This window comes from Pan troglodytes, chromosome 12 (genome assembly GCF_028858775.2).
Source record: "Pan troglodytes isolate AG18354 chromosome 12, NHGRI_mPanTro3-v2.0_pri, whole genome shotgun sequence".
NCBI classification, from domain to species: domain Eukaryota; kingdom Metazoa; phylum Chordata; class Mammalia; order Primates; family Hominidae; genus Pan; species Pan troglodytes.
The window spans coordinates 12,302,191-12,325,031 of record NC_072410.2 but is presented as its reverse complement, the minus strand read 5'-3'; the positions used below and the strand labels follow the sequence as shown (position 1 = coordinate 12,325,031).

The window sequence follows — 22,841 nt, the reverse complement described above, 5'->3', positions numbered from 1 at the left end:
TGCCCTCTGAGTTTGTATGTCTAGGAGCGCCCCAGAGAAGGGGGAGAAACAGGACAGATGGGCTGTGGACTCTGTGAGAGGTTGGAGGGTTTCTGTGGGAGCCACTGGGAATGGGGTGCAGTGGTCCAGCTGCTAGGCACTTACAAGCTCTCTTGAATCCTGCCTGTGGTCAGGTTATTAATGAAGGAAGGTGGCCACAAAGGAAGGTGGCCTGAGCCCAGGAAGGAACTGAGCTTTTATCTGCAGAGGTCAGCACCTTGACAGTGGAGGAGGTTTTGTTCCCCCTTCTTCTGGTTGCAGGGATACCTGCAAACAAGTTTGCACCCTAAGAAGTCTCAGAGTCCAGGGTGAGGCTTAGCCCCAAAGCTCCTCTCCTTTGAAGTTGACTGGATGCAATGGTACTGCAGAGCAGGAAACATGGGAAGTAATTATCTTTTTAGTAGGTCACTGGCTTCCTTTGGGAGAAGAGACCAGAGGGAGAGGGGAGAAGGCGAATGGCGCGGCCCCCCCAGAGGCTGCGCCTGCAGTAGCTGCCTTGGTGATTAATAGCCATGTCACATCCCACGAATATTGCCTTAAGCAGCCGCGTTCAAAATTGAGTGGGAATGAAATAAAACAACCCAAAATAAATGTTTCCTCTATTCCTTAGGAGTTGCTGGAATCTAGAAATAGCTTTTCAAATCTATAATTTTAAATGGCATCATTCACAGCACTCTGCGAGCCCGGCTTTATTCTCACATGGATATCGCTGTGCGCACAAGCACCACTTTTTGATTTTAAAGACCATGAAAAATTTGAGCTAAGTGACTTTTTTTTGGTATTGAAATAAAAATTATATTTACAGAGAGAAATATAGCCTTTGTATGTGTTTTTAAAGGAAAATAGTAACCCAGTGGAGGAAAAGGATGGGAAGAATATTGTGTCCACATAGATCATAAACTGGAACAATAAAAATGTCTGGCAGGCGGTAATTGCTGGCCAGCTGCAGGGATTACAGCCCTGTGAGCTGTGTTCAGGGCAGTGTGCCAGGATGCTGGCAACCAGAGTCCAGGCCTGGACTGTCATGGCCCTTGGTGAGGCCAGTGGGGCCTGAGAGCATAAATAAGAGGGTGACCACAGCATGGCAGGGCAGGGTCTCTCACGGGCCAGGCCCTCTGGGGACCCCAAGTCTTGAGGCCCTCGTTCTCTGCTACCTCTGCTGTTGCCAGGCTGCCTGCATGGGGCTGATGGTGGCAGTCACAGGGCTGACCTCTTGCTGCATCTTTGGGTGGGAGAAGCTTCAGTAGCCCTCAGTGTCATTCCTCCTTGGAGAAGCCAGAGAGCACATCTGATGGGTGGTGAGAAGTGAGAGTAAACTCCCTGCTCAGTGCTTGGGGATTGTCAGGGTCTTGGGCCAGAGGGAGGGAAAGAAAGAGTTGGGTGGTGCCTACCTTCTGCCCACCCACTTGTTTCCCTCTGGCCCCTGGCAGGAAAGCCTGTGGTGGAATGGGCTATTGGGCATAGGGGAGGCTCCTTCCTTTCATTTCATCTTCTATCCCTGTCCTAACTGCCCTGGCTCCCAGCCAGCACACCAGTGTCTGAGAATTGAATTTTGTTCAGAGCATCTAATGACAAGCAAACGTTCCAAGGAGAAGCAGGGAAGGGTGGGTGGAGGGGTTGCTGTGGAGCTGCTGGGAGTTGGCAGGACATTCATCTGCCCTCCTGCCTCTGTCTTTCCTGGGTGCATATGTCAGGCCAGGCTGGGGCACCAGAAGACTGAGCAGGCCTTCCCTCAGTGGGCTGAGTCCAGTGACAGGTGCTGTTTTAAAATGTAGGTTGTATTATTACTCAGTGTGGTGAGCTTGGCAGATCAGAAGAGGACAGCCATTGAAAGCATAGTTTGTTACTCACAGTTCCCAAGAGAAGGGGCACGCCATGCCACGCAGGGCCACACGGGGAAACAATAGCATTGGTTAGAAGGGAGAGGACATGAAGGGAAAATGTGGGCAAGAGCCTTTATTGTGGTTTCCACAGGAAGAAATGGGCAGGGTTGGTAAGCAGGTTTAAGACTGGCTAGTATGGATAACTTCAGAAGGCTCTGAGGCATAGGATCTGTCTGTCCTGAGTTGTCTGGTACCTGGCCCTGGGGAGACTAGGTTAGGCCCTGAGTGGAAGAGACAGATAAAGGAAGCAGCAGGAATGGGGTCCTGAACTGATTCATTTGCATATGAAAAATGCACTCAAAGGGAGTCGTTTGCTGTCTTCAGCAATTAGCTGGCCCTGGGAGCCCCTGTCCCTCCAGGGTCAGTAAAGTCTCAGATGTCCAAGCATCAGAGGCACATGGTTAACACAGGTGCACATGACACCAGCTGGAAAGGGAAGGTGCTGGGCCTCGCAGGAGGGGCAACATGAAATGTTCAGGACATTCCAGGGAGAAGCAACTTCCTGCTTTGGTTGGTTTGGTTCTGTTTAGTTTTGAAGGGGTGTACCAAGGAGAAGGGGAGAATCAGAGAAGTCTCAATTTGGGGAGAGGGCATGTGGCTGAGCCACCAAAAATGAGTCCAATTAGACACTGGCAGTTAGGGGTGGGGTCAGCTGCAGGCAGAGAGCCCTGCTTGGACAGAGGTCCAGGATGGGAAGCGTCTGAAGGGGCTTAGTGGGAGAAAAGGCTGCACTCAAGTCAAGCTATAGCGGACTCTTGAATGCCAAGCTGAGGCGTTTTTGGATTTTATTCCCTACAAGCTGGCCAGAGCCGTTTTGCTCCCTAGAAGTTCTTCCAGTAAATTCATAGACTCACATAGAATGTCTGTGCTTGGCTGTATATCACAGTTACAGAACATAATTAACAAATTAGGATGCTGATGCCAATTTATTCTGGATGGAATAAAAAATGCAATGTGGCTAAAAACTCAGTGCTCCCTGGGCCAGCAGGTAATGTCAGGGAGTGGAAAGGGCTCTGGCGTCCTCAGGGGATAGCCGTTTCCTGCCTGGAGGGTTGGGCTTCTGAGTTCCAGCAGATTGCATTATGGGAATAGAGTCCGGAGGTGCCAGATCTTCCTATTTTTAAAGAAAGTCTGGACATTTAGATTCTCGTGAACATGCTTGATTTTTGTGAAATTACCTGGGAACTCAGCAGTGGATTAGGAGAACATAACTCCTATCAGCACAGGGAGAGGCACTGAGAGGCCTGCCACATGGAGCCTTGGTGGCCTCTTTCTGCTCTTCACCCATCACCCCAATTGTGGGGTCAAAGAGGAACTGTGAGGGTCAAAGAGGAAATGGCACCACTACAAGGTGTGCCTCCATTGGGAAACTGAGGCACAACAGGTCGGGGTCAGATCTGGCATCCAAAGACCTTCTCTGAGGTCTCCAGTGGCCACTCTGCTTTGCTTTTTTTGCATTTCCTCATTTGTGAAATGAATTCATTCTTTCATTCATTAAATGAATATTGAGCGTATGGTGGCCAAGACAAAGAGTTCGCCATAGAAACAAATTTTGATGAGATGCTGTTTAAAATTGTACTATTGGCCAGGCGTGGTGGCTCACACTTGTAATCCCAGCACTTTGGGAGGCCGAGGCGGGCGGATCACCTGAGTTCAGGAATTCAAGACCAGCCTGGCCAACATGGTGAAACCCCGTCTCTACCAAAAATGCAAAAAATTAGCTGGGTGTGGTGGTGGGTGCCTGTAGTCCCAGCTACTCGGGAGGCTGAGGCAGAGAATTGCTAGAACCTGGGAGGCGGAGGTTGCACTGAGCCGAGATTGCGCCATTGCACTCCAGCCTGGACGACAGAGCAAGACTCTGTCTCAAAAAAAAAAAAAAAAGTGTATTATTATCGTACTTATTTTTCAGCAAAAAAAAAAAAAAAAAAAAAAAAAAAAAAAAACCAACCTAACAAACAACAACAACAACAACAAAAAAGAAAACTAAACGGTGTTGTGGTCAATCACAGCTTTTGCTGTCACTGTGTGGGTAAAATGTCCTCAAGTGAAGCTCTGGAGCATGGGGCCATGCCCAAGGCTCTCTCTGCACGTGCCACCTTGTCTGGGTTTTCTCCATGTCCCAGGCTCTGGGCTCAGTGGCTGGGACTCAGCCTTCTTGACCTGGTAAATGTCCAGTGCCTAGCATGATGCTGGGCACAGGGCAGACACACAGATGTCCCCCAGTGGGGTGGATTGCATGTGGCCATTGTCTGGTTTTGGTAGGTAAGAGTCTAGCCACAACAACCATAGATAAAGCTACAGTAGAATCACAGCATGTAAAAATGGAAGTTAAGTGAGAGGAACACATGGAATTTGTAAAATGATTATGTTAATCAGCCTGGGCTGCTGTAACAAAATGCCATAGACTGGGCGGCTTAAATAATAGAAATTTATTTCTCACAGTTCTGGAGACTGCAAGTCAAAAATCAAGGCACTGACAGGTCTGGTGAGGGCGCTTTTCCTGGCCAGCAGATGGCTGACGGCCGCCACCTTGCTGTGTCCTCACATGGTCTTTCTCAGAGCATGGGTGTGGGGAGAGAGGGACCTTTCTCTTTTCTTTTTATAAGGCCACCAATTCTATCAGATAGGATCCTTACCACCTAATTTAATTGCCTCCTGAAAGCCCTATCTCCAAATAGTCACATTGGTTGTTAGGGCTTCAATATGTGAATTCTGGGGCGACACAGTTCAGTCCTTAGCAGTGACCTAACATCATGATGACACCATTACTGGCTTTGGGATTTTTTTTGTTATTTTCACCGTGATCCAGCAAAAGCTGAGAGGTTTCCCTGTAGACTGACAGCCTTTTCATTTGGAGCCACGAGCCTGCTGTGGTTGGGCGTGAACTAGGATGGAGGGGCGGGCATGGATGAAGGGCGGGTTGGGGTGGTATTCTTGAAACAGTCATCTGTGGGGTGGTTAGACTGTGCCTGGGGGAAGTCTGTGCTCTTAGAAAACAAGGCTGTACTCACGGTGCTTGCACGCGGCCTTCCTTGTGTGTGCTTATCATTTGTCCTCACCACCCACATGACAGCACCAGACTTATGAGATGCCTTAAACACTAAAAAGATTATGGTGCCCTTCTTTCAATTACAAATAAACACAATATTTAAGTATAAGATTATGTTTAAGAAAGTCTTTATCAAATATAAGATTTTTAAAACAATTGCTTCTTCTCTTTGAGTGGTTGATGGATGTTCTCACCCCACTGGTGTGTGAAGCAAAGGTTTGCCCACCATGCTTGATAACAGCACAATGTATGTGTGTGTGTGAGTGAAAGGTTGTTCTTTCATAAACCAACGTTAAACTCAGAGCTGTTCAAAGACAGCATGCTGCTGAATGTAGGATGTAGAGCATCAGGCTGCAAGGGGCAGAGGGTGACCTCTATGAAAAGCCTGGGCTCTTTGCAATCTACAACTATGAGATCCTGGGGGATTTGTCCCTGGGCATTGCCTGTGGGGACAATCCCACACCACTTTAAAAATTGTTCCAAGGAAAGCCTTGGTTCACCTGACATAGCAGCCTCAGAGTGCAATGCAGATGCTGTCTGCAGGGCACAGGGATTTAAGGTGGGATATGGAGAACACCTTTTCCACATAGAATTGCAGGGGGGTTTAGGTGGGCTAAAAGTAATGACCTACCTGTGAATCTGACAGGAGCACCAGGGTTAATGTCACCCTCCTTGTTGAGAATGTCCTTTTGAAATATGTTCTAGGGTATTGCTCCTGTCCTATTAATTATGTCACAAATTTAGTAAAGCTGAATAATTAATGATCATGGGGCACTTGGAACTATAAAATGTCATGTAAATGTTAAGGAGTAAAAATTACTCTGGTGTTAGATAGATGTGCTGCTTTAAAAATGTTCCACACTGGGAAGGTTAACTTGTAGAAGAGCTGAAAAGCTTCCTGTTGGGCTTTCCTCAGAAACTTAGGCTGTCTTGCCCTAACCACATTTTAGGAAATTCAGATTTCTGCATTCTGGAGTCTTTGGAAGGCAAATGGCTAGCCAGCATTTTTAGCTCTGGAAATGAAGTTGCCTCCCGCTCCTGGATTTTGGTAAAAATCGTGTCTGTTGATTCCCTCTAGCCGGAGGCAGTTTGGGCCCAAAACCAAGGAAGAGGTGAAGATCATTGAGCACCAAACACAGACCCTGCGGCTGATGCCCCACCTGGCCACAGCCTTGGCCCTGACCTTCGTCAGCAGGTGAGATGGCTCTCAGGGTTTGCTATCTCAGGGTAAGTGTGATACCCTGGCATGAGTAAGAATTCAGAGCAGCAGGCACAGGATGTCATTTTCTAACTGTGATCAGGAAAGAGTCTGTTGTTAAAATCGGATGCCCAGGTTAAAAGCATCCTTGGATGCTTAAACCACTGCAAATGTTTTTAACCTGGACATCTGATTTTAAAGGATGCCAAGGTCCAAATCTTGATTGTCTCTATATTCAGGTAAATGGAAGCCACAGAGACTTTGAGAAGGCAGGAGCCAATGTTTCTCCAGAGTTTTCAAAAGTAGCAGACTTGAACAGTTAAAAGTTCTTTACTTCTGATAAAGGTTCTAATTTACAGTAAAGTTTTCAAAAATACGTCCAGGTGTGTGTGTATTTGGTGGGGGTACAGGGGAGGCAGGGAGTGAGGAGCTTTGAATAAAACGTGTGCCTTAAGTACACCTGGAAATTCACATTCTACCACAGGCTTTCATTTCTGCCTCTCAGCTATTCCTCCCCAAGTGCTAGGCCATTGTCCAGCACTTGTGTGCCGTGTTATCATCATCCCCGCATTATAAAGATAAGAAACTTAAGATTTATCTCAGATCACAGAGCCTAGAAGTAGTGGACTGGGAGTGGAGCTCCAAACTCTGGGCCCTATTCTGTGTTCTTTCCTCCCTCCATAAGCAATTTTGCTTCTCAGTGTTAACTCCAATCATTCATTTCTGAATAATTTAGAATTGGCTTATGTTTGAAATTTAACATGCTGATGGGGAAGCTAGTGCCAGGGTTTATAAAAGGATGGTAATCAGAGAGCCCTTGGCATATCTAGTGTGCTGCTGACTATGGATTGCCCAGGCGTCGCTGGCATGGCTGGGAGGGATTGGATGGGTGCACCTGTGTTCTTATTGTACACAAGACTGGCAAGTGGAATGCCAGTGTTCCAAGGTGCAAGGACACTGAACCCTGCAGGCTGAGCTGCAGGTAACAACAGTAAGATCCATCCATGCCACCTGGAAGACAATTAAAAGCACTTGCTTCCACCATCTCTTACCTAAAATGTTTCTGAATGGTTTTTTTGAGGTTTAATTTGCATACAGTGAAATGCATAGATTTTAGTTTTTAGTGGAGTGAGTTTTGACGCACATATACTCTTCTCGTGTAATAAACACTATAGCCAAATATAAAACATTTCCATCATCCCCAAAAGTTCCCTCTGGCCCCTTTGCAGTTGACCCTCACCTCTCCACCACAGCGGAGCCAGTTTTCTGATTTCTATTCCCAATAGCTTAGTTTTGCCTGTTCTTGAACTTGATGTAAATGGAATCATACCATATGTATTCTTTAGTGTCCAATTTATTTCATTCAACAGAAGGTCTTGATGTTCCTCAATGTTGTGGATAGTTTATTTTTATTGCTGAATAGTAACATGAAATGACTAAACTGCAATTAGTTTATCTCTTCTACTGATGGACATTTGAATTGTTTCCAGGCTGTAGTTACAATGAAAAAGGCAAAGTGAATATTCTTGTACAAGTGTTTCATTTTTCTTAGAATAAATACCTAGAGAGGACTTGCTGGATAATTAGGTAAATGTATTTTTAACTTTATAAGAAATTGCCAGTTTTTCAAAGAAGTGGTACTGTTTTACAGGCCCTCAAGCAACATGTGAGAGTTTCAGTTGTTCTTCATCCTGACCAATATTTGTTTCAGTTCTTTCTTAATCATATTCACACTAGTAGGTATGAAATGTTGTCACATTGCTGTTTAAATTTACACTTATCTGGTGGCTGTCGACATTGAGTACTTTTTCATGTGCACATTGGCCATTGTATATCTTCTCTGTGAAAGATCTATTTAAATCTCTTGCATATTTTTCTAAATTGACTTGTTTATCTTATTGTTATTGACTTATAAGAGTTTATTTATAACAAAAACAAGCTCTTTTAAATATTTTTGGTCAGTGTGGATTTTGCCTTTTTATTTTCCTAATAATGTTATTTGGGGGAGCAGGAAATTTTAATACTGCTTAAGTCTAATTTATCCTTTTCTTGTTTTATGATTATTGCTTTCTGTGTCTTTTCTAAGACATTGCTATAACTGTAACTTAATAGTAAGTCCTGAAATCAGGTAGTAGGTTTGACCTTACAGAAATAAAAAGGAATACAAGAGAATACTATGAACAATAGTATGCAACAAAATATACAAAACCTATATGAAATGGATGAAGTCCTAGAAGGAAACAAACTACCAAAATATAATAAAGAATACATAGGAAATTCTAATAAACCAATCACAGGATATTAGGTAAATAATTTTAAAACTTCCCACAATGAAAATCCCAGGCCTAAACAGCTTTAATAGTGAATTCCACCAAACATTTAAATAAGAATTAATATCAGTCCTCCACAAACTCTTCCAAAACATAGAAGAGGAAGGAACACTTCCCAACTTATCCCATGTGGCCAGTATTACTCAATACCAAAATAAGGCAAAGACATTAGAAGAAAACTATAGAGCAATATCACTTATGAATATAGAGGTAAAAACCCTTAACAAAATACTAGTAAACTTAATCCAGCAACATATAAAAAGGAGTATACACCATGACCAAGTGAGATTTATCCCAGGAATGCAAGGTTGGTTTAACATATCAAAAAACAACATACTACACTGTGTTAATAGAATATGTGAAAAAAACCATGATCATCCCCATAGATGCAGAAAAAGTATTTGACAGAATCAAGTACCTTTTCATGATAAAAACACTCAACAAACTAGGTATATAAGAAAACTTTCTTTACCCGATAAAAGTCATCTATGAAAAACCCACAGTTAACGTCATATGTAATGGTGAAAGATTGAATGCTCTCTCCCTAAGATTAGGAACAAAACAAGGATATCTAATTTTTCCATGTCTATTTAACATCATGTTGAGGTTCTAGTCAAGACAATTAGGCAAGGAAAATAATAAAAGTCATGTAAACTGGAGAGGAAGAAGTAAGCTATCCCTATTTGCAGATGATATGCCTTCATATATAGAAAATCTTACAGAATCCACTAAAAATTTATTAGAAATGACATGTTCAGCAAGACTGCAGGATAGATCAATAAATAAAAATCAATTGTATTTCTATAGACTAGCAATGAATAATCCAAAAATCAAAAAGAATAAAATACTTAAGGATAAATTTAACAAAGAAGTTAAAGAAGATGTGAATATCTGGAATATATGTTCATGGATCAGAAGATGTAATGTTGTTAAGGTGACTATACTCCCTAAATTAATCTGTAGATACAAAGCAGTCTCTATCAAAATCCCAGAAACCTGATCTTTTTAGAAATTGACAAGCTGATCCTAAAATTTATGGAAATATAAAGGAACCAGTATAGCCACAACAATCTTGAGAAAGAGTAACAAAGTTGGAAGGCTCACATTTCTCAATTCAAAAACTTAATATGAAGCTGCAGTAATCAAGACAGTGTGGTACTGGCATTGGATAGATATACAGGTCAACAGAATTAAATCAAGAGACAGAAACACATCCCTAAATTTATGGCCAGTTTATTTTTTACAAAGATGCTAAGACAATTCAATGAAAGAAAGAATACTCTTTTCAATAAATGGTGCTAGGACAACTGGATATTGATATGCAAAAAATGAAGTTGGACCCCTATACAGCAGTTAACTTAAAATGGAGCATAAGCCTAAATTTAAGACCTAAAACAATAAATCTCTTAGAGGAAAACAGGAGCAAATCTTTGCAACTGTAGGTTAGGCAATGGTTTCTTAGATAGAATACCAAAAGCACAATTACAAAAGAAAAAAGTATATACATTGGACTTCATAAGAGGTAAAAGATTTTTTGTGCTTAAAAAGTCACCATCAAGAAAGTGAAAGACAATCCACAGAATAGGAGAAAGTATTTTCAAATTATATATCTGGTATATACATCTGGACTTGTGTCTAGAACATACATGAATTCTTTCAATTCAACAATAAAATGACAAATCATCCAATTGAAAAATGGGCAAAGATCCAAAGACTTTTCTCCAAAGAAGATGTACAAATAACCAATAAGCACATGAAAAAGTTCTAAAAGTCATTATTTGTCAAGGAAGTACAAATCAAAACAGCAATCAGATAAAACTTCACACCCACTAGGATGGCTATAATGAAAAAGATGATAACAAGTGTTGACAAGTATGTGGTGAAATAGAAACCTCATACATTGCTGGTGGTAATGTGAAATGGTATAGTCGCTTTGGAAAACAGCTTGGCAGTTCTCCAAAATATTAAACATGAAATTGCCATATATCTCAGCGATTCTACTCCTAGGTGTATACCCCACAGAAATGAAAACATATGTGCACACAAAAATGTGCACATGAGTGTTCATAGTGACATTTTTTGTAATAATGAAAATGTGGAAAAAATCCAGATGTCCATAGATTGACAAATGGGTAAACAAAATATGGCACATTCACAAAGTGGAATATTATTTGGCAATGAAAAAGAATGAAGTACTGATACATGTTATAACATGGATAAACCTTGAAAACATTATGCTAAGTGAAAGGAGCTACTCGCAAAAATCATGTGGTATAATTCCATTGATATGAAATTTCCAGAATAGTCAGAGTGATAGAGATGGAAACTAAATCAGTGGTTGCCAGGGACTGAGGGGTAAAGGAGGTGTATTTAGGCCAGTCTTGCATTGCTCTGAAGAAATACCTGAGGCTGGGTAATTAATGAAGAAAAGAGGTTTAGTTGGCTCATAATTCTGCAGGCTATACAAGCATGGCACAGGCATCTACTCTGCTTCTGGGTAGGTCTCCGGGAGCTTTTATTCATGGCAGAAGGTGAAGTAGGAGGAGGCACATCACATGGCGAAAGCAGGAGCAAGAGAGAGTAGGATAGGTACCACACACTTGAAACAATTAGATTTTGTGAGAACTCACTACAGTGAGGACACCACCAAGCCTGGAGGAATCCACCCCCGTGACCCAAATACCTCCCCCCATGTCTCACCTCCAACATTGGGAATTACAATATGAGATGTGGAGGGGACATCCAAACTATATCAGGAGAAAATGAGGAGTGATTGCTAATAGGTATAGGCTTTCTCTTTTGGGTGATGAAAATATTCTAAAATTAGATGGCAATGGTTGCACAACTCCCTAAATATACTAGAAATCACTGAATTGTACACTTGAAAAATATGAATGCTGTGGTATGAGAAATATATCTAATAAAGCTGTTGAGAAAGAGAGAGGAGGAAAAAAAGAAATTGGATTATGTGAGTCCTCTAAGTATTTTTTTTCCCCTCGAAATTGTCTTGCTATTCTAGAGTCTTTGCAAGTCTGTTTAGATTTATTTGTGATTGCATTGAATCTATAAAGCAATTTGGGCAGTATTGTGTCTTTCAGATTAATGAAGATGATGTATCTCTTTGTTTATACAGGTGTTCAATTTATCTAAGTAATGTTTTATAATTTACAGTGTAGAAATCTTGCACATTTTTCACTAAATGTAGTCAAAAGGCATTGATTTTTAATTTAATTCCCAATTACTAATATTTTATAGAAATATAACTCATCATTGTGTACTGACCTGTATTATCACTAAATTTACTTATTAGTAATTTATTTGTAGACCATTTAGAATTTTCTACCTGCACAATAAATCAAATGTGAGTAAAGAGAGTTTTACTTATTTTTTCCAATATATTTTTTTTAATTTTTGTTTTATTTTGATTTTGCCTTATTAGACTGGACAAAACCTTCAGTACAATATTGAGTAGCAGTGGTGAGATGGACATCCTATATTGTTCTTGACTTCAGGTGAAAATGCGTTCAGTATTTCACCATTAACATGAATGTTCACTGCAGATTGTTATTGTCTTTCTTGTTTGTTTTAATTTTTGTGGGTATATAGTAGGTGTTACATAGTAGGTGTTACATTGCTGGTATTATATTTAAGGGGTACGTGAGATGTTTTAATGCAGACATGCAATTTGAAATAAGCACATCATAGAGAATAGAGTATCCATCCCCTCAAGCATTTATCCTTTGTGTTACAAACAATCCAATGACACTCTTTTAGTTATTTTAAAATGTACAATTAAGTTATTACTGACTATAGTCACCCTGTTTTGCTATTAAATAGTAGGTCTTATTCATTCTTTTTAACTGTTTTTGTTGTTGTTGTTGATGCCCTTTATTAGACTGAGGAAATTCCCTTCAATTCCTAGTTGGCTGAGTGTTTTTTTCATGTATGTTCAATTTTGACACAATTTTTCTTTCTCTATTTAGATAGTCATGTGATTTTTCTCCTTCATTCCATTAAGAAATGAGTTACATTACTTTTCAAATTTTGAGCCAAATTTGCATTCTTTGAAATTTTTTATTATATGCATTTTATATATATGTGTGTGTGTGTGTGTGTGTGTATGTGTGTGTGTGTATATATACATATATATATATATATATATTTTTTTTTTTTGAGATGGAGTCTTGCTGTGTTGCCCAGGCTGGAGTGCAGTGGCACAATCTCGGCTCACTGCAACCTCTGCCTCCCAGGTTCAAGCAATTCTCCTGCTTCAGCCTCCTGAGCAACTGGGATTACAGGCAACTGCAACCACACCCAGCTAATTTTTTTTTGTATTTGTAGTAGAGATGGGTTTTCACCATGCTGGCCAGGCTGATCTCAAACTCCTGACCTCAGGTGATCCACCCACTTCGGCCTCTCAAAGTGCTGGGATTACAGGCGTGAGCCACTGTACCCGGCCATATTATATATTTTTTATATTACTAGAGTTAATTGGCTAATGTTTTGATAAGGATTTTTTGTGTCTATGTTCATATGGAATATTGATTTTTAATTTTGGTGCTTGAAATTTCCTTGGAAGATTTTGATATCAGTGTTACATTGTCCTCATAAAAGAAATAGGAAAGGGATCTCTTCTCTATTTTTCTTAAGGAGTTTGTGTAAGATTGCTCTTATTTCTTCCTTAAATGCTTGATAGTATTTACTAAGATGGTATGGATATGGGTTTTTTGTTTTTTTATTGGAAAGTTTTTAATGACTTTATTAATTTCTTTAACAAATGTGAGTCTTCAGTCTTGACAATTTTTTCTCTTGTTTTGTTACCCTGTATTTTTTGAGAAATTTGTTCACTTCTTCACTAATTTGTAAACTATATGTGTTAATAATATTTCCTTATTATAATATTAATGACTGTAAGATCTGTGACAATGTCACTTCTTTTATTTGTAAAAGAAAACAATTTTTGTGGCTTCCTTTTTTTTTCTTTTTCTCAGCCAATTTTGCTGGGTGTTTATCAGCTTAGTTAATCTTTTCAAATAACCTGCTGGGTAAATAATGAAATTAAGGCAGAAATAAATAAGTTCTTTGAAACCAATGAGAGCAAAGACACAATGTCCCAGAATCTCTGGGACACAGCTATAGCAATGTTTAGGGGGAAATTTATAGCACTAAATGCTCACAAGAGAAAGCAGGAAAGATCTAAAATCGACACACTAACATCACAATTAAAAGAAGTAGAGAAGCAAGAGCAGACAAATTCAAAAGCTAGCAGAAGGCAAGAAATAACTAAGATCGAAACAGAACTGAAGGAGATACAGACACAAAAAGCCTTTAAAAAATCAGTGAATCCAGGAGCTGGTTTTTTGAAAAAATTAACAAAATAGATAGACAGCTAGCCGGACTAATAAAGAAGAAAAGAAAAGAATCAAATAGACACAGTAAAAAATGATAAAGGGGATATCACCACTGATATACAAACTACCATCTGAGAATACTATAAACACCTCTACACAATTAAACTAGAAAATCTAGAAGAAATGGATAAATTCCTGGACACATACACCCTCCCAAGTCTAAACCAGGAAGAAGTCGAATCCCTGGATAGACCAATAACAAGTTCTGAAATTGAGGCAGTAATTAATAGCCTAGCAACCAAAAAAACCCAGGACCAGACAGATTCACAGCCAAATTCTACCAGAGGTACAAAGAGGCGCTGGTACCATTCCTTCTGAAACTATTCCAAAAAATAGAAAAAGAGGGAATCCTCCCTAACTCATTTTATGAGGCCAGCATCATCCTGATACCAAAACTTAGCAGAGACACAACAAATAAAGAAAATTCGAGGCCAATATCCCTGATGAACATCGATGGAAAAATCCTCGGTAAAATACTGGCAAACCGAATCCAGCAGCACATCAAAAACCTTATCCATCATGATCAATTTGGCTTCATCCCTGGGATGCAAGGCTGGTTCAACATAAATCAATAAACATAATCCATCACATAAACCGAACCAATGACAAAAACCACATGATTATCTCAATAGATGCAGAAAAGACCTTTGACAAAATTCAACACTCCTACATGCTAAATACTCTCAATAAACTAGGTATCAGTGGAACATATCTCAAAAGAATAAGGGCTATCTATGACAAACCCACAGCCACTATCATACTGAATGGGCAAAAACTGGAAGCATTCCCTTTGAAAACCAGCACAAGACAAGGATGCCCTCTCTCACCACTCCTATTCAACATAGTATTGGAAGTTCTGGCCAGGGCCATCAGGCAAGAGAAAGAAATAAAGGGTATTCAAATAGGAAGAGAGGAAGTCAAATTGTCCCTGTTTGCAGATGACATGATTGTATATGTAGAAAACCCCATCGTCTCAGCCCAAAATCTCCTTAAGCGTATAAGCAACTTCAGCAAAGTCTCAGGATACAAAATCAATGTGCAAAAATCACAAGCATTCCTACACACCAATAATAGACAAACAGAGAACCAAATCGTGAGTGAACTCCTATTCAAAATTGCTACAAAGAGAATAAAATACCTAGGAATCCAACTTACAAGGGATGTGAAGGACCTCTTCAAGGAGAACTACAAACTGCTGCTCAAGGAAATAAGAGAGGACACAATCAAATGGAAAAACCATTCCATGCTTATGTATAGGAAGAATCAATTTGTCGTGAAAATGGTCATACTGCCCAAAGTAGTTTATAGATTGAATGCTATCCCTATCAAGCTACCATTGACTTTCTTCACAGAATAAGAAAAAGACTACTTTAAATTTCATGTGGAACCAAAAAAGAGTCCGCATAGCCAAGACAATCCTAAGCGAAAAGAACAAAGCTGGAGGCATCACGCTACCTGACTTCAAACTATACTACACGGCTACAGTAACCAAAATAGCATGGTACTGGTACCAAAACAAATATATAGACCAGTGGAACAGAACAGAGGCCTCAGAAATAACACCACACATCTACAGTCATCTGATCTTTGACAAACCTGACAAAAACAAGCAATAGGAAAAGGATTCCCTGTTTAATAAATGGTGTTGGGAAAAGTGGCTAGCCATATACAGAAAACTGAAACTGGACCCCTTCCTTACACCTTATGCAAAAATTAACTCAGGATGGATTAAAGACTTAAGACCTAAAACCATCAAAATCCTAGAAGACAACCTAGGCAATACCATTCAGGACATAGGCACAGGCAAAGACTTCATGACTAAAACACCAAAAGCAATGGCAACAAAAGCCAAAATTGACAAATGGGATCTAATTAAACTAAAGAGCTTCTGCACAGCAAAAGAAACTATCATCAGAGTGAACAGGCAACGTATATAATGAGAGACAATTTTTGCATTCTATCCATCTGACAAAGGGCTAATATGCAGAATACAAAGAACTTAAACAAATTTAGAAGAAAAAAACAAACAACCATATCAAAAAGTGGGTGAAGAATATGAACAGACACTTCTCAAAAGAAGACATTCATGCAGCCAACAAACATATGAAAAAAAACCTCATTATCACTGGTCATTAGAGAAATGCAAATCAAAACCACAATGAGATACCATCTCACGCCGGTTAGAATGGTGATCATTAAAATGTCAGAAAACAACAGATGCTGGAGAGGATGTGGAGAAATAGGAATGCTTTTACACTGTTGGTGGGAGTGTAAATTAGTTCAACCATTGTAGAAGACAGTGTGGCAATTCCTTAAGGATCTAGAACCAGAAATACCATTTGACCCAGCAATCCCATTACTGGGTATATACCCAAAGGATTATAAGTCATTCTACTATAAAGACACATGCACAGGTATGTTTGTTACAGCATGTTCACAATATCAAAGACTTGGAACCAATCCAAATGCCCATCAGTGATAGACTAGATAAAGGAAATGTGGCACATATACAACACAGACTATTATGCAGCCATGAAAAAGGATGAGCTCTTGTCCTTTGCAGGGACATGGATGAAGCTGGAAACCATCATTCTCAGCAAACTAACACAGGAACAGAAAACCAAACACCACATGTTCTCACTCATAAGTGGGAGCTGAACAATGAGAACACATGGACACAGGGAGGGGAACATCACACACCGGGGCCTGTTAGGGGGTGGGGGGGGGAAGGGGAGGGATAGCATTAGGAGAAATACCTAATGTAGATGATGGGTTGATGGGTGCAGCAAAACACAATGGCACATGTATATTTGTGTAACAAACCTGCATATTCTGCAGATGTACCCCAGAACTTAAACTATAATAGTAAAAAAAAAAAAAATCACACTTTGTGTTGTATGGTTCTATAGGTTTTGACAAAGACATAGAGTTGTTCCATTCAGTATCAGACAAAATTGTCTACCACTTCAGTATCAAACAAAATTGTTCCACCTCCCCCCAAATTCCCTTGTGCTGTCTCTTTTTAGTTAACTTCTTCCCACAGTCTTACCCCAGCAACCTGTATTTTACACCTATAGTTTTTCCTTTTCTAGAATGTCATACACACAGAATTGTAAAATATGTAGTCTTTTGGATATACCTTCTTTCACTTAACAAAATGAATTTCAGATTCATCCATGTCATTGTGTGAGTCAATATTTTCCTACTTTTTATTGCTGAGTAGTATTCCATTGTATAGATGTACCACAGGCTGTTTATCCATTTAACTAGGGAGGAACATGTAGGTTGTTTCTAGTTTTTACAATTATAAATAACTACTAAAAACTATTCTCAACAAGTTTTTGTGTGAATATGAGGTTTTGATTGACTAGGACAAATACTTGTAAGTAGGACTGGTAGGTCAAGTGGTAAGTGTATGTTTAACTTTATAAGAAATTGCTAACGTGTTTTCCAAAGTGGTTGTATCATTTTGTGTTTTCATCAGTGATGTATAAGGGTGCAGTTGTCCTGCATCCTTGCCAGCCATTGTTATTGTCAGATTTTGTTTTGATTTTTATGTTTTCTGTCTTTCTGATAGTTGTCTCTAATAGTTTGTAGCTTTACATTTTTATAACACTAATAACTAATAATGTTTAGTGTCTTTTCATGTACTTATTTGCCATCTGTGTATCTTCTTTAGCAAAGTGTCCATTCTGGTCTTTTATCAGTTTTTCAGTTGAGTTGTTTGTTTTCTTATTGTTGAGTGCAAGAGTTCTTTATAGGTTCTAAATAGACTTTTTGCATCATATTTTTATTTGCAAATGTTTTCTCCAAGTTTGTCACTTTTTAAAATTCTCTTAAGAGTGCCTTAATAAGAGCAATAGTTTTAATTTTTTGTTTGGTTCAACAGCTTTAAATTTTGATTTGTCTTGAAATTGGGTAGTGTCAGCTCTCTAATGTTCTCTTTTGAGACTTGTTTTGGCTATTCTTTTTTTTTTTTGGCCTTTGCTTATATATTTTAGAATCATCTTGTTAATCTCTACAAAAAAAGATAGACGATGTTTTTCTTGGGATAGTATTGACTTAGAAATCAATTTGGGGATAGTCTGCCTATTAATATTGAGTCTTTCAATACATGAACACTGTATATCTTTTCATTTATTTAGGTCTTCTTTGAGTTCTGTTTTGAAGTTTCCAACATACAAACCCTACTCATATTTTACTATGTTGATACCTAAGCATTTTACCTTTTTGAAGGTACAGTTGTTTATTTCTAATATGTAGGAATACTATTGACTTTAGTTCTAGGAGCTTTTGTTGGGTAGATTTTAATAAATATAGGACTTTTCAGATTACCTAATTTTTTGAGTGCTTTTCAAATTTATTTTATCTAATTTGTCAAATTTATGGCAATAGTGTTAGTTGTAACATTCCCTTTTCTTTTTAATGTCTGTGGGATCAGTGCGATTTCTCCCCTGAAATCCTGATGTTTTGTGTCCTCTTTCCTTATCCCCACTGTTTTGTCTCTCTCACATCAGTTTGGATAGAGGCCTATCAATTTTGTTGCTTTTTCCATATTTTATGTGATTGATTTTCTCTATTTTTAATTTAAATTTCATTGCTATCTGCTCCAATCTTTATTTCTTTCCTTTTGCTTGCTTTAAGTTGCTCTCTCTTGCTCTCTCTCTCTCTGTGTGTCTCTATATATCCACCGCCCCCCCCCCCCCTTTTTTTTGTGAGGCAGAGTCTTGCATTGTTTCCCAGGCTGGAGTGCAGTGGCGCCATCTCAGCTCACTGCAAGCTCCACTTCCCGGGTTCACAACATTCTCCTGCCTCAGCCTCCCAAGTAGCTGGGACTACAGGTGCCTGCCACCACGTCCGGCTAACTTTTTGTACTTTTAGTAGAGTTGGGGTTTCACCGCGTTAGCCAGGATGGTCTCAATCTCCTGACCTCGTGATCCGCCCGCCTTGGCCTCCCAAAGTACTAGGATTACAGGCATGAGCCACCGCGCCTGGCCTTCCACCCCCCTCTCTTATGATGAAAGGTTAGATTACTGCTTTGAGACATTGCTTCTTGCCTAATATAACCAATTCACACTAAAATTTCCTTTAAGCATTGCTTTAGCTGCATCTTTCTCATTTTGACATGTTGCATTTTCAATTAGTTAAAAATAGTTTAAATTTCTCCTTAAGACTTCCCTTTCCACCCCCGAATTATTTATACCTGCTGTCATGGTCCAATAACATCCTTTGTATGAATTTTATTCTTTGAAATTTATGGCTCAGTAAAAATAGTGTTCTATGTACACTTAAAAAGGATGTGTATTTTGTTGTGCTTGGGAGGAGAGTATTATAAATGTCAGTTAGGTCAGGTTGGCTAATTGTGATCTGCAGATCATATATATCATTATTGGTTTTCTGCTTACGTGTTTTATCAATGACTGCAAGAAGGGGGTTGGCATTTCCAACTGTAATTATGAATATGTTTATTTCTTCTTTCAGTTTTATCCATTTTTTCCTCAAGTATTTTGAAAGTTTTTTTTGGTTGTTGTTTTGGTGCATACACATGCAGGTAGCTTCCTAGCATGACCTGGAAATTTCACAAATAGAAAACAGGCAACAGTGTTATATGATCATGAAAGTTTAAATTGGATCAAAATAACCTGATGATGAAACCGGAAAATTTTTCATATGCATGCCAAAGGAAAACAGTTTTTTTCTTTTTTTTTCTTTGAGTTTTCCCCAGTGGGACTTGTAACTGTTACAGAGGCAAGACTATGTATACATTTGCTTCTCAGTCAACTATTTGCAAATTTGTGACACAGAAGTTATTAGACTACATAAGAAAGAGCTGCTATATATTCTACATTTATAAATATGTATCGGTTTGTCATATATTTATGATAAAAGTGTTATATGTATCAACATGTTTCCTTTTTCTTCACCTCTTTTTATATTTTGGCTTGATTTAAGCTTGATTTTATAAGTGCTGTGTTACACTGTTAATGAAAATTAAAGTTTCTCTTGATCTTAGTTAGACACTCTCCAGGTACCTGTATCAGAGACGTAGACAAATGTCACAGTCTAGCTCAAGGAAAGAAACAAGAGGTGATCAATAGAAATTCAGTAATTGATAAAGAAAAGAACCCCAGAGCCCTTACCATGTGCCATTCATGAATGCCGCATTGAACGGGACAGATCGACACTTGCCTTCACCAGCTGTCAGTCTAATTGCCCCCAAGGACCTTCTAATTTTCTTGACTTGGGCCTCCTTGCACCCTCCATGGTCTCTGGCCCACCTCATTGTCCCCATTATAGCTCTGCAGCTTCTTTCCTTTCCTCCTGCTTCTTTCATTCCCAGTCTCCCCACATCACAGTAGGGGGTTGACCCATGGAAAATCTGGTCATAGGAATCCCCAGGAAGGCAGTGTCCCAATTAGGGGAAAGAGACTGCCTTCACTTTAACACAGGCCCAGGAAAAAGTTGGCACATTCTGCGACAACGTTCTGGTTTTCTAGTTTGCTCCTAGTTTACTGTCCCTGCTACCTCTTCTCCAACTTGTAAGGAAATAGCTTCATAAAATTGGTTGGAGCATGACAAAATTTTATGCTGACTACTTCCCCCCAACACACATCTTTTCTTTTTCTTTTTTTTTTCTCTACTAAGGGTGTCACATCTTGGTCGTAGGGCCCATCTCCTAACTTTCCATGAATGTAGGCTGCCACTCAATTGGTTTCAAGGTTCAGGGTCTGGGTAAGTGGAGGTTTGACTGGTTAGATGTTTATTCAATACATTTGATCCTACTCAAGTGCAAGGAGAGTATACATCTTTAGGTGTACAGGTCTGGAGTTAGGTGAGCAGGAAATGGACAGTTTCCAGACTATCCTGAGTTCAAATCCCAGTCTCTCCACTTACCATCCTTATGAGCAATTACTTAAATTTTCTGGATGTGCGTTCCCTTATTAGAAACAGAGCATGAGGCCTGGTGTGGTGGCTCATGCCTGTAATCTCAGCACTTTGGGAGGCCGAGATGAGCAGATCACTTGAGGCCAGGAGTTCGAGACCAGCCTGGCCAACATGGTGAAACCCCATCCCTACTAAACATACAAAAAAATTAGCTGGGCGGGGTGGTGGGGGCCTGTAATCCCAGCTACTCGGGAGGCTGAGGCAGGAGAATTGCTTGAACTCAGGAGTCAGAGGTTGCAGTGAGCTGAGAACACGCCATTGTCATCTAGCCTGGGTGACGAGCGAGACTCCATCTCAAAAAAAAAAAAGAGAAACAGCATGAATGTCAGTACAGATATACCTCAGAGACGTTGCAGATTTGGTTCTAGACCACTGCAATAAAGTGAATATCGCAATAACATGAGTCATAATTTTTTTGTTTCCCAGTGTGTATAAAAGTTATATTTACACTGTACTACAGCCTATTAAGTGTGCAACAGCATTATGTCTAAAAAATATACATACGTCTGTTAAAAATACTTTATGCTAAAAAAAAGCTAATGAGCATCTAAGCCTTCAGTGAGTTACTCTTTTTGCTAGTGGAGGGTCTTGACTTGATGTTGATGGCTGCTGACTGATCAGGTTGGTAATTGCTGAAGGTTAGGGTGGCTGTGGCAATGTCTTAAGATAACAACGAAGTTTGCCGCAACAATTGACTCTTCCTTTCATGAAACATTTTTCTGTAGCATCTGATGCCATTTGGCAGCATTTTACCCACAGCAGAATTTTTTTCCAAAATTGGAGTCAGTCCTTTCAAACCTTGCTGCTGCCTTATCAACTAAGTTTACGTGATATTTTAAATCCTCGCTTGTTATTTCAACAATGTTCACAGCATTTTCACCAGGAGTAGATTCTATCTCAAGAAACCACTTTCTTTGCTCCTTCATGAGAAGCAACTCCTCATCTGTGAAAGTTTTATTATGAGATTGCAGCAATTCGGTCACATCTTCGGGCTCCACTTCTAATTATCGTTCTCTTGCTGTTTCCACCATATCTACAGTGACTTTCTCCAATGAAGTCTTGAACCCCTCAAAGTCATCCATGAGGGTTGGAACATCAACTTCTTCTGAACTGCTAATGTTGGGATTTTGACCTCCTCCCATGAATCACAAATGTTCTTAATGGCCTTTAGAATGGTGAGGAAGATTTTCAATTCACCTAGGTCCCTAAGAGGAATCACTGTCTATGACAGCCATAGCCTTATGAAATGTATTTAATAAATAATAAGATTTGAAAGTCAAAATTACTGCTTGATCCAGGGACTGGAGAATGGTGGTTGTGTTAGCAGGCATGAAAACGACATGTATCTCCTTGTACATCTCCCTCAGAGCTCCTAAGTGACCAGGTGCATTGTCAATGAGCAGTAACATTTTGAAAGGAATTCTTATTTCTGAGCATTAGGTTTCAACAACAGGCTTAAAATATTCAGTAAACTATACTGTAAACAGATGTGCTATCAACCAGGTGCTGTTGTTTCATTTCTAGAGCACAGGCAGAGTAGATTCAGCATAATTCTTAATGGCCTTAGGATTTTTGAAATAGTAAATGACCATTGGCTTCAACTTAAAGCCACTAGCTGCATTAGCCCCTAACAAGAGATTCTCTCTGTTCTTTGAAGTTTTGAAGTAGGTACTGATGAAAGTCCTAGATGAAACCAAGGCTGTTTCACCTATGCTGAAAATATGTTGTTGAGTGTAGCCACCGTAATCACTGATTTTAGCTAGATCTTCTGGATAACTTGCTACTTAAGCTGTAGCTTCTACATCAGCACTTGCTGCATCACCTTGCACTTCTATGCTATAGAGATGGTGTCTCTTTAAAAATCAAGAACCAATTTAGCCTCAAACTTTTCTTCTGTAGCTTCCTCACTTCTCTCAGCCTTTGTAGAATTGAAGAGAGTTATGACCTTGTTCTGGATTAGGCTTTGGCTTAATGGAATGTTGTGAT

General features: G+C 39.6%; 1 protein-coding gene across 1 annotated transcript in view; it reads left to right on the top strand.

Annotated features, from left to right (window-relative positions):
• Positions 1–22,841, top strand: part of ACOXL (acyl-CoA oxidase like) — a 387,631-nt gene that overhangs the window by 169,815 nt on the left and 194,975 nt on the right. Inside the window, 1 exon segment of the mRNA XM_016949229.4 lies at positions 6,050–6,166. Within this exon segment, the coding sequence (XP_016804718.3) occupies positions 6,050–6,166 (117 nt within the window).